The 12,190-nt window shown below is 37.1% G+C and overlaps 1 protein-coding gene across 1 annotated transcript in view; it reads right to left on the reverse strand.

Annotated features, from left to right (window-relative positions):
- Window positions 1-12,190, reverse strand: part of SNX7 (sorting nexin 7) — a 118,851-nt gene that overhangs the window by 66,499 nt on the left and 40,162 nt on the right. The window contains 4 exon segments of the mRNA XM_010831006.1: window positions 978-1,176; window positions 3,359-3,523; window positions 3,864-3,974; window positions 10,876-11,058. Of these exon segments, the coding sequence (XP_010829308.1) occupies window positions 978-1,176; window positions 3,359-3,523; window positions 3,864-3,974; window positions 10,876-11,058 (658 nt within the window).

Here is a 12,190-nt window from a genome sequence, read left to right on the forward strand (position 1 = left end):
CCCTGGGTTGGGAAGATCCCCTGGAGGAGGGCATGGCAACTCACTCCAGTATTCTTGCCTGGAGAATCCCCATGAACTGAGGATCCTGGTGGGCTACAGTCCATGCGGTCACAAGGAGTCAGACACGACTGAGCGACTAAGCACACTGAGCTACTGCTGCTGCTGCTAAGTCGCTTCAGTCGTGTCCAACTCTGTGCGACCCCATAGATGGCAGCCCACCAGGTTCCCCCATCCCTGGGGTTCTCAAGGCAAGAACACTAGAGTCGGTTGCCATTTCCTTCTCCAATGTGTGAAAGTGAAAAGTGAAAGTGAAGTCTCTGTCGGTCGTGTCCGACTCTTCGCGACCCCATGGACTGCAGCCTACCAGGCTCCTCCATCCATGGGATTTTCCAGGCAAGAGTACTGGAGTGGGGTGCCATTGCCTTCTCTGGAGGAAGGGAAATACCCAATTTGAGCCCACTCTGGTCATCCTGTCTCAACTAAAACGGGGAAGGAAAAACCCTGAACTTCTGTGAGGCTTACAGTGGTCCAGAAGCACAGACTCATGAAAGGACTGAGACCTAACCACAGGTCTCCAGAACACTTCCCCTCCCCACACCTCGCCACCACATTACTAAAGGCCTATTTACTTTTATGTGTACATCATGTCTGGCTACCAGGGGCAAAAAGAAAATTATAAGACATACTAAAAGGCAAAAAACATAATTTAAAGAGAGAGCAAGCATCAGAACCAGATGTGGCGGAGACGTTGGAATTAGAACATGATTTTAAAACAACTATGATGAATATGCTAAGGGCCCTAATTAGATACAGTAAACAGCATGCAATAACAGATGGGCACTGTAAGCAGAGACAGAAATCCTAAGAATGACCAAAAAGAAATGCTAAGTTGATGCTGCCTTACCACACCAGCAAATGGAGAAAGATTCATCAGAAATGCAACAACTCTGAGATCACAGTTCAGCAGTTCTACATACCCCGTTCTTCCTTGTAGATTCTCTGAGATATTTTATCTATCAAATTTATTTTCTGGCTAAATATTTCAATGAAGTTATTCATTTCCATGAACTCCTCGGGGCGACTTTTAACTCCTCTCATTGACAATGCAACCGCTCTGACTGACTGTCCCATCCTGCTGAGTAATCCAGGCCCTTGCTTCTTGTGAGAAGAGAATTCCTAGGAACAAAAAAAATAAAACATCGGTGATGAAGCAAACAATGATATTCTAAGATCCAACAACAAAAAAAGAAATCTAATCAGAAGAATAAAGATGATAAAAAGGTTCCATACACATCTTTTTAATTTCATGTTAATTTGAAGCAGATGAGTTAGGGTACACAGTCCTTTCTCTAAGCCTCAACCTCCTTGATAACATTCTTTTCCAAAGTGCTTCTGTAAAACATGTAATCATGTTTTCTCAGAGCATGGCTCCTTCAAAGAACAAGGTGTAACAGAGGGAACTGCACTTACAGAGATACTGGAGAAGATATGAAAATGATATGAGATGAAACCTGTATTTTATTAACAGAAATTTAGAAAAATGATTGAGAAAAAGATCTCTCAGGGTCTAATCTACATCCTAGGAAGAAAAATTGGGAAACTTTGTTAATCCTTTAGTTATAATAGTGGCTAGCATTTATTGAGAGCTTAATGTTATTGGCACTATACTTGCATTTTTATACACATCACTCACAATAACACTGTGAAACAGGTTCTATTATTACTCTCATTGTACAGAAGAAAACGGAAGCAAAGGAAGGTTAAAGAAGCTTGCTCAAGGTCCAAGAGCAAGGAATTGGTGGGTAGGGATCAAAGTCCTGGCAGTCTGACCCCAAGGGCTTCACTGCTAAGCACTAACTGGTCTGCTTTCTTAAAGTCACTGGAATAGTTGGTAAATAAACTCCCTGACCATAGCTCTGCAACCAACTTAATTGGATAAACTTATACTGTCTCCACTGACTGGCTGTCTTTGGAGAAAGATTTTTCATAAAATATGTAATAGATGGTTCACAGTTAATTTAGGAGAGTTAGCTACAGATTTGCAAAGTAGAAATGTTATAAAAGGATACATTGCACGGAAGTATCCCTTCAGAAGTATGGCCTACTAAAAAGAAACACCAAGAAGGACAAAGGATTCTGACAATGGGTACAGCACTTATTGAAACACAGGTTTGAGATCAAAGACGATCTGGAGAAAGATAATGTTATTTAATATTTGGATAAATAATACATAATAATATTTTTATCTGTGGATTTGGCAGTCAGAGTAACAATGTCAAAGAGTAATATAAACATTCATACACCTACAAAAATAACAATGCTGACTACCAGATCTATAGATAAAAACATTATTATGTATTATTTACCCACATATGAAATAATATGTTATCTTTCTAAGATCTTCTTTCTTAAAGGTCTTACCCAAAATAACATATAAACTTGTTAATTTCCAAATCAGTATGATTTTGTGTGCAAAGAATATAATAACAAATGCCACCCTTGACCAGGCAGTACATCTATTCACAAGGGCTACTGCATTTGATAGAGTAAATATTATCAGAAAGAGCACAAGTCACAACTAGCAAGCTGTTATTGCAACTGCTGACTGCAGAGAATGTTTCTAACAGCTTCTAAGGGTCTGGAGTCAGGCCACAAATTCTTCTCACATAAGTCACACAGGGCTTCCAGACACCAAGTACTGTCAAAATTGAGATGAATGGCTTCTTTAGCTTCAATCACTTTGGCAACAATCACTTTGGCAACAACTGAGAGACAGAAAATTCAACATTGGTCAGTAAGTATTTGGTATTGACCAAATATCATCATCTTTCCTGGTGAATTATATCTTAATAGAAGAAAAGAAAAAAAATAAAATAAAAGGAATATAAAAGGAATCTGTATTAGAAATTAGAACCTCTAAAATTAGGTAAATGAAGGAAAACTGAGAAAAATATCTTATCTATCAACCCATTCATCCATGCATCTATCTATTAATAAAAAACTTTTATCTTAACTTGAAAAGTCCTGACTCACTATTACTCAAAACAGTGTCAATTTAAAAATGTTTTTATATTTTCAGTATTAGCTATATGAAAGGAGTACCCAGGCATTTTAAAAATGTATCAGCTACCAAGAGAAATATGAGGATGTATATGTGAGAAAGGTACATGATTTTCATAACGTTCATGTGTAGACTTGATACAGGGTTGTATCCGAAGGATAGTTCTTAAATGTCTAAAACTCCATCTTAATTCAAGGTTACTACTACCTGATTTAAAAAGGTAAATAGAGAAAGCATACAACCTACTACATGTACAAATACTGAAGGATTATATGAGTATAAATTAAAATTTTTTACCAAAGCTTGTGCAGTAAGAAAAATTTTAAAGTCTTCATTAAATGTTAGAGTTGGATGGTCAGCAATTCGGTTCAAAAATTTGTGCAATGCCTTCCTTCGTGTCTCAATGAAGTCATCATTAAAGCGTTCCACCATTCCTTTCACTATAAACTTTTCTGGCAATGGCTAGGGCAAAAAAATAAAAAGGAATCTGAGCATTCTGTGGCACGGAATTATAAGGAATTCTACACTTCTTCTTTCTGGAAGACTATTTGAACATGTGATCATTTCTTATAAAAATAATTTTTCAAAATTCACAATGTTAGAGCCAAGTACCAGAAAATCTTAACACATTACAATAGTTTTAAAAAACAAATCTGTACATAGATTGAAAAGTTTAAAAACAAATGTTTCCCAGATAAATGAATTGCATTGAATCAAAGGTCTGAAATTGGGTGTTAAGACATTCTAATGATTCACAAGACAAAATGGCAGCTATTCTGTGAAAAAAAAAAAGTAAACGTACTGGAATAATCAGAGTGGGGTGAGCTTCTTCAAGTTTTTCTTTCAACCAAAGGAAATCTTGATAACGTCTCCTAACTTCAAATTCACTGGAGTCAAATTCCCCACGAGATGTCTGAAGAAAGTAGGAAAAAATAACAGCACATGCAATATAAGACAGAAGACATTTGCCTAATGTTATTTTAGACATTCTGAAATAAATGGGTCTCTAAGAAAAACTAACAAATTCTAATTATTCAGTGTTTGTCAGCCTGTACATTTTTTTTTCCTTTGCAGTCATCAATTCATGTAGCAGAAGAAACAAAGCAAACTTTCCAGTATTCCCAGAAAGAAAGCAAACATCATGCTCAAATTTAAAATCCAAACTGAAAAATCTGTCTCAGAGCAACCATCTGTCTTCCACAAGATTTTAACTACTATTATCTTTGGCATGACTTTCTTGCTAACAAGCAAGTGTGTTCTGACTTTAGGTTTCAAATATATTTCATTTCTCAAGATGATCAAAATTCAGAATTTGAGGAAAGTCCTATTTTTGCAACTTGGAAAAATAACCTGAACATAACTGAGAAAAAAAATGTTTCCTTGGAATCTGCTCAAACGAATTGCTTTGCTAAAATTTGCTTTTAGTATTTGAAAATTCTAACATTAACCAGAGTGATTTTACCACTGTTTAAAAATGTTATTAATGGAAATTTAATGTGAAAAGCAAATCTTTCTGTCATTTCTCAAGGAATTTTGAACTATATGCCTAAACTCCTAAAAGTTAAGCAAACACATTAAAATATCTGTTCTCAACAAACTAGAATCTATTCCAACACATATGAGAAGAAGAACATGGGTACAATATCAACCTCACCTCTATTACCTGAATTACAAGCCAAACACAAAAACAGCTTAGACAATGCACACTCACCTCTTATAAGAAAAAAAGTCACTTAAATAGTTTTTAAGAAAATTATACAGAAATATTGTTTGATATTTTCCTGGAGGAGTAAATATGGAATAAATAACACATTATTTCACACTCACCAGAAATATCAATCACCCACACAGATGAACACAATTGTAAAATTAAGCAGTTCCAGTCAAAATAAGATGCAATCTTAATTGTCATAAAATAAGGTTCACAAAATCTACACTTGCCAAGGTTTATTCTCATAAAGTGAATGTTTAGAATATCATAAAATATATCTTAGCAAAACACTCCCTTTTTAGTGGGAAAAAGTAGAGGTAAATGAGATGCAGAAGTCTAAGGAACTACATGTTCAAAAAAAACTACAAAATCTATTATGCAAAATGGTACAAATTGTGGAAGTGGTAAAAATAGGCCAACTAAATCTAGTGGAAACACAGTATAACAATATATATACAAGTTGGTATGTGTACATATATATGCAAATACACACACATGCATACATACATATACACACAAAACATAAAGTGACTCGTTAAACAATACTCACTGACACCTCTACATCCCAGGTACATGTGTACAGGTTTACTACCAATTTCCAAGAAAAAATAAGTTGCCATACTTAACAATTTAAACACTGTGAAGTTAAAATAAGACTGAACATTACATGTCCTTAAGAATTCCCAAAACTTCAAATTGACACAAAAGAAACTTGTATAAATTCCAGCAACAGGAAGACATAAAATCAAGTCAAATAATTGGTTGCTTCTGTCCTCATCACCCTGCCAGTGACTTAAGCGTTCTCTAACATACCACAATAAAGAGAAGAAAGCAGAGAATAAGTGAAAACCTTAAGGACAGCGCATTTGTTCTTCCTACTCTAAGACTTCATTGGCCTTCAAAGGGTTATAAGTTACATATTATTTGTCCTCCAAAATAACTTTTTAGAACACAAGTCCTTCTAAGTTGGAAATCTGTCATCAAATTTTCCTATTGTTTGGAGGCTATATCTCTTTTCTAGTCTAGAATACATTTTCCTATAGAAGGTAAACCGTAAATGGTGTTCAATTTTTCATGTCTGACCATAAGAGCCTGGGTACTTGAAGTTTAGGACTAAAAGACAATACCTCAAAATGCATTTATTTAGCAAATACTGACCTTCAGTCATGGGCAAATAGTTACTCTAAAATTTGAAGATTTAGAAAACTATTTTTCTGAGGGAAATGAATTTAGAATCAAGAACATACTTTTATCACCAACTACTGACACATACTGGCAGGCATTTATGAGTCTGTCTTCATGATGAGGATGTGAGAGGACAAATGTTCATTAAACCTCGTGAGTTCTTACTCCCTCATGTCCTAAGGCAAGGCACACCTCTAGATCTCTGAAACTGAAAGTATTTCTTCAGAGCAGTTACTTCGGATGTTTCAACCTGGAGAATCAGGGTAATTTCTCATAAGGGGAACAGGTGCCAAGAATGTGGGCTTCCTGACACAATTATTTACAGTCACACACTCTTAAGTATTCCTAAGTAGGGATGGCCAGTGTACCTGTAGGCAAGAGAGTATGTGCATTTATCCTTATAATCTTAGTGTCCATGAATATAAATGTTTATAAAACTAAAACTTTTCCAGGGTAGCCATCCCTGAATCTCCTAATTAGATGGAGTTTTTCACCTGCTGTGAAAAACAACCACCATGCTCATAAAATTCTGTATTTTTCTGTCATAATATTTATAACTATAATTAACCAATAAGAAATACAATTGTTTAATATCCATCATCAACACCCCACGCCCCCATACTGAAAACTCCACGAAGGCAGAGGGTCTGTCTCAATCGCTGGCATAGTCTCAACATACAACATGGTGCCTGAACATACTGGCACTCAATAGAACTTTATTAAATATATCAGTAAATAAATGATACTAAGTAATAACAAAGAAAAGACTGTGTTTGCTAATGTGATATACATCTACTAAAAGTTTATATTTTTGTATCTGTAATACATATTTTAATATATATAGGTACGGTTTATATACTCAGTTCAATTCAGTTCAGTCGCTCAATCGTGTCCAACTCTTTGTGACCCCATGAACTGCAGCACGCCAGGCCCCCCTGTCCATCAGCCACTCTCGGAGTTTACACAAACTCATGTCCATTGAGTTGGTGATGCCATCCAGCCATCTCATCCTCTGTAGTCCCCTTCTCCTCCCACCTTCAATCTTTCCCAGCATCAGGGTCTTTTCAGATGAGTCAGCTCTTCTCATCAGGTGACCAAAGTATTGGAGTTTCAGCTTCAACATCAGTCCTTCCAATGAACACTCAGGACTGATCTCCTTGAGGATGGACTGGTTGGATCGCCTTGCAGTCCAAGGGACTGTCAAGAGTCTTCTCCAACACCACAGTTCAAAAGCATCAATTCTTCAGTGCTCAGCTTTCTTTATAGTCCAACTCTCACATCCATACATGACCACTGGAAAAACCATAGCCTTGACTAGACGGACCTTTGTTGACAAAGTAATGTCTCTGCTTTTTAATATGCTGTCTAGGTTGGTCATAGTTTCTATTTCACGGAGTAAGTGTCTTTTAATTTCATGGCTGCAGTCACTATCTGCAGTACTTTTGGAGCCCAAGAATATAAAGTCTGACACTGCTTCCATTGTTTCCCCATCTATTTGCCATGAAGTGATGGGACCAGATGCCATGATCTTCGTTTTCTGAATGTTGAACTTTAGGCCAACTTTTTCACTCTCCTCTTTCACTTTCATCAAGAGGCTCTTTAGTTCTTCTTCACCTTATTCCATAAGGATCGTGTCATCTGCATATCTGAGGTTATTGATATTTCTCCTGGCAATCTTCATTCCCGCTTGTGCTTCTTCCAGCCCAGCATTTCTCATGAGGTACTCCACATAGAAGTTAAATAAGCAGGGTGACAATATACAGCCTTGACATACTCCTTTTCCTATTTGGAACCAGTCTGCTGTTCCATGTCCAGTTCTATCTGTTGCTTCCTGACCTGCATACAGATTTCTCAAGAGGCAGGTCAGGTGCTCTGCTATTGCCATCTCTTTCAGAATTTTCCACAGTTTGCTGTGATCCACACAGTCAAAGGCTTTGGCATAGTCAATACAGCAGAAATAGGTGTTTTTCTGGAACTCTCTTGCTTTTTTGATGATCCAGCAGATGTTGGCAATTTGATCTCTGGTTCCTCTGCCTTTTCTAAAACCAGCTTGAACATTTGGAAGTTCACGGTTCACATATTGCTGAAGCCTGGCTTGGAGAATTTTGAGCATTAATTTACTAGCATGTGAGATGAGTGCAGTTGTGCAATAGTTTGAGCATTCTTTGGCACTGCCTTTATTTGGGATTGGAATGAACACTGACCTTTTCCAGTCCTGTGGCCACTGGATGCAGTAAAAGTAGCCAAATATAAAACAAAGGTACATACTTTATAACAGTTAAGCTGAAAGATAGTCTGCCACAATCACGTATGGATGCACAAAAGTATAATGAAAATATATAGTTTTGTTGTTACTGTTGTTTAGTCATTAAGTCATGTCTGACTCTTTGCAACCCTGTGGACTGCAGCCTGTCAAGCTCCTCTGTCCACGGGATTTCCCAGGCAAGAATACTGGAGTGGGTTGCCATTTCCCTCTTCAGGGGATCTTCCTGCCCCAGGGACTGAGCCTGCATTATCTGCACTACAGTCGGATTCTTTACTGTTGAGCCACCAGGGAAGCTCTCTATATAGTGTAAAAATAAACTGTCTAGATTGAAAGCTCAGCTAATGACTATGTTGTGTAACCTTTGGCAAGTTTTAAGTTTCAGTGTCCTCACCCACAAAATGGGGGTAAATCACAAGATCTAGGATTGCTATAAGCTTCAAATGAGTTAATATTATTATGTATCAAGTGGTTAGAACACTGCCTGGCACAAAATAGTCCCACAATAAAAGTTAGTTTAACACACTATAATATTATCACTATCACTACTACTATTATTACTATAACAGCAGCACATTTAAAGCATGATGCAATACAGATAACTCATAAGAGTTGTGTGTCTATGATCAGAATGAAATCCATGGGATGGCTTATAAAGTGTCTTACTGAAAGAAATAAATGAGGGGAAAATAATTCAGTCACAAAATCTTTGCTGGAAAGGATAATGAAAATGGATGATTATGATTATAATAGCAGAACAGGAGAAATATGGTTCTGTTCTTAGCAGTGTGTCTGTATTAACACACGGAATATTCACAAAGATCCTATTAGGTTAGTATTATTATCTTATTTACAAATGAGGAAACCAAGCACACAGAGGTTAATTAAATAGCAAGGAAAGGGAACAACAAAGACTCTACTTCATGCTGTTTTGCTCTGCAGCCTTTGACAGGACTCTGACACTATAAATTTCTTCACTCACCCACTCACCGAAAGGTTAAATGACTTAGGAGCTATATCCCAAGGATTGTGTTCAGAATTATGGATAATTTAAGATACAATTACCTACCTTGAGAAGCTCACAGACTCAGTGGGAATAAATAAAAAACACACGTAGTTACTGACACACACACAGGTAGGTAGCAGATACTGAATACTTATCATATGTCAGGCACCCTGGTAAGTGTTTTACATTGATTACCCATCCTAAATTAATTCTTACAGCAACTGTACAAAACCAGGTCCTATTTTCAGTTCAGTTTTAAAGATTAAAAAATAACCTGAGGCTTAGAAGGATTAAGCATAGGCTTTTAATTTCTTTGCTGCACTGTCATATCTCATTTTCTTTAGGAGTTCAGTTAGAACAGTGTGAGCAAACAGTAGAAAGAGGATTTTTAGCTTGTGGGAGCAGAGGAGGTGAGCGTCGTTTCGAATTGCATCTTGAAAAATAAACAGTAGTTTTCTGTCTGAAAGTGGGAAGGGCATACCAGACAGAAGAAGCAGCATATGCAAAGTTATGAGAGCAAGAAATACCCTAGAATATTCAGATAAAAGAGGCAGTTCTATGCGAGTGAAGAGCAGGAGTATTAAAAGTAGGCAGTAAGAGGCAAGTCGTGTACAGTAGGCTGGCTCCAGACTGAGAGGGGCTCTGAATGTCATACAAAGGAGTCTGCACCTTGTTCTGTAGGAAATGAGGAGCCAAGGGAGGATTTTAAGAATCTGAGTGAAGAGCTGAGATACACACATCTTACTGCAACATAATTAGCAGGCCATACTGAAGGAAGTGCTTGTATGTGGAGAGTCCAAAAGATTTTCAGCTACAAAAGGGATGCACTTCCAGAGAGTGAGATTTCACAAACAAAATGTTATAAACAGAATTCTTAAAGGCTGCTGTTACACAAAGATTATCATCGTAAAAAGGATTATACTATTTGGCTCTTTTGTTAGTGTAAGCCGTCATTTTACAGAGCCTTGTATAAGGATTAAGGAGACTTGGATTCCAGATCTGTTCTGCCTTTGCATCACTAAACAACTAAAAGCATCTCATACAGAAGATAAAGAGATAAAGTAACCATTTGCTTTTTTTTTTTTGACCTTGCTGGGTCTTTGCTGTGGTGCACCGGCTCTCTAGTTGCAGAGCATGGGCCTAGGTGCCCCCACCACATGTGGGATCCTAGTTCCCTGACCAGGGATTGAACCCATGTCCCTCTGCATTGGAAGGTGGTTTCTTAACCACTGGACCACCAGGGAAATCCCACCATGTGCTCTTATTTGGAAAACAAATGAAAAAACATTTTTGTAATCTTCAGAAGAAATGTGAATACAGAATACTGCATTATGTTTTGAACCAGTTGTTTTCTTTATTAGCGAAACTTCTTTCCCAGATAAGTTTATCATCTTTAAACTAAAACATTAAAATGTTCTTATTTTAAGAAGCACAATGGCTAAAATACAAGTGACTGGTACTCAAGTTAATCCAAATTCATATAGGACAAGTGAAGGATAGATAAGATGCAATGTCTTATTCAAAATGGCTGAAAGACCAGCACTTAATTCTGCTAAAATTCTCTAACGTGAATATCAAAGTGAACAAAAAGTAGTTGCAAAAGTTCAAAGAAGCAATTATAGTCAAGAAAATGTTCATTAAATACTTACCTTAGTAATAATCCTATAAGTAATAAAAGTTTCAATTGTAGTAACATGGCTTTCAGGTTCATCGACTGTAATAAAAAGATCTTTCAAATCTGGCTCATCTTCAAACTTGACTTGGTTTATCATTGATAAAGGGGACGTTGGCATCAGAGGGCTAAAGGAATTCATGTCCATCAATGAGGCATCCTATGAATAAAACATTCAAAATTAATGTTTAGGGGGGAAAAGAGTGGAAACCCTCTTTTTCTTAGACAATACAAATACTAATCATATATGTTAAGAACAAAAAGGATAACTGGACTCCTGCTTAAATAAAGTATGTGGAAATATATGCTTATTTCTGTTTCATGGCAAAATCCCACTTTAAAAATGACAGTAAAGAAAGAAACAAAAACAAGACAAAAATCATAAAAAGGTACAAACCCTCAAAGTAAAAAAAAATAGGCTAAGCATGAAGTAGCCATCATGGTCAACAAAAGAGTCTGAAATGCAGTACTTGGATGCAATCTCAAAAATGACAGAATGATCTCTGTTCCTTTCCAAGGCAAACCATTCAATATCACAGTAATCCAATCTATGCCTCGACCAGTAACGCTGAAGAAGCTGAAGTTGAACAGTTCTATGAAGACCTACAAGACCTTCTAGATCTAACACCCCAAAAAGATGTCCTTTTCATTTTAGAGGACTGGAATGCAAGAGTAGGAAGTCAAGAAACACCTGGAGTACAGGCAAACTTGGCCTCGGAGTACAGAATGAAGCAGAGCAAAGGCTGATAGAGTTCTGCCAAGAGAACGCACTGGTCATAGCAAACACCCTCTTCCAACAACACAAGAGAAGACTCTACGCATGGACATCACCAGATGGTCAACACGGATCAGACTGATTATATTATTTGCAGCCAAAGATGGAGAAGATCTATACAGTCAGCAAAACAAGACCGGGAGCTGAATGTGGCTCAGATCATGAACTTCTTATTGCCAAATTAAGACTGAATTTGAAGAAAGTGGAGAAAACCACTAGACCATTAAAGTATGACCTAAATCAAATCCCTTATGACTATAAAGTGGAAGTGAGAAATAGATTTAAGGGACTAAATCTGATAGACAAAATACCTGATGAGCTATGGACGGAGGTTCATGGACATTGTACAGGAGACAGGGATCAAGACCATCCCCAAAAAATAGAAATGCAAAAAAGCAAAATGGCTGTCTGAGGAGGCCTTACAAATAGCTGTGAAAAGAAGGGAAGTGAAAAGCAAAGGAGAAAAGGAAAGATATACCCATTTGAATGCAGAGTTCCAAAGAACAGCAAGGAGAGA

This window comes from Bison bison, unplaced genomic scaffold, assembly GCF_000754665.1.
Source record: "Bison bison bison isolate TAMUID 2011002044 unplaced genomic scaffold, Bison_UMD1.0 scf7180017864519, whole genome shotgun sequence".
Taxonomy (NCBI): domain Eukaryota; kingdom Metazoa; phylum Chordata; class Mammalia; order Artiodactyla; family Bovidae; genus Bison; species Bison bison.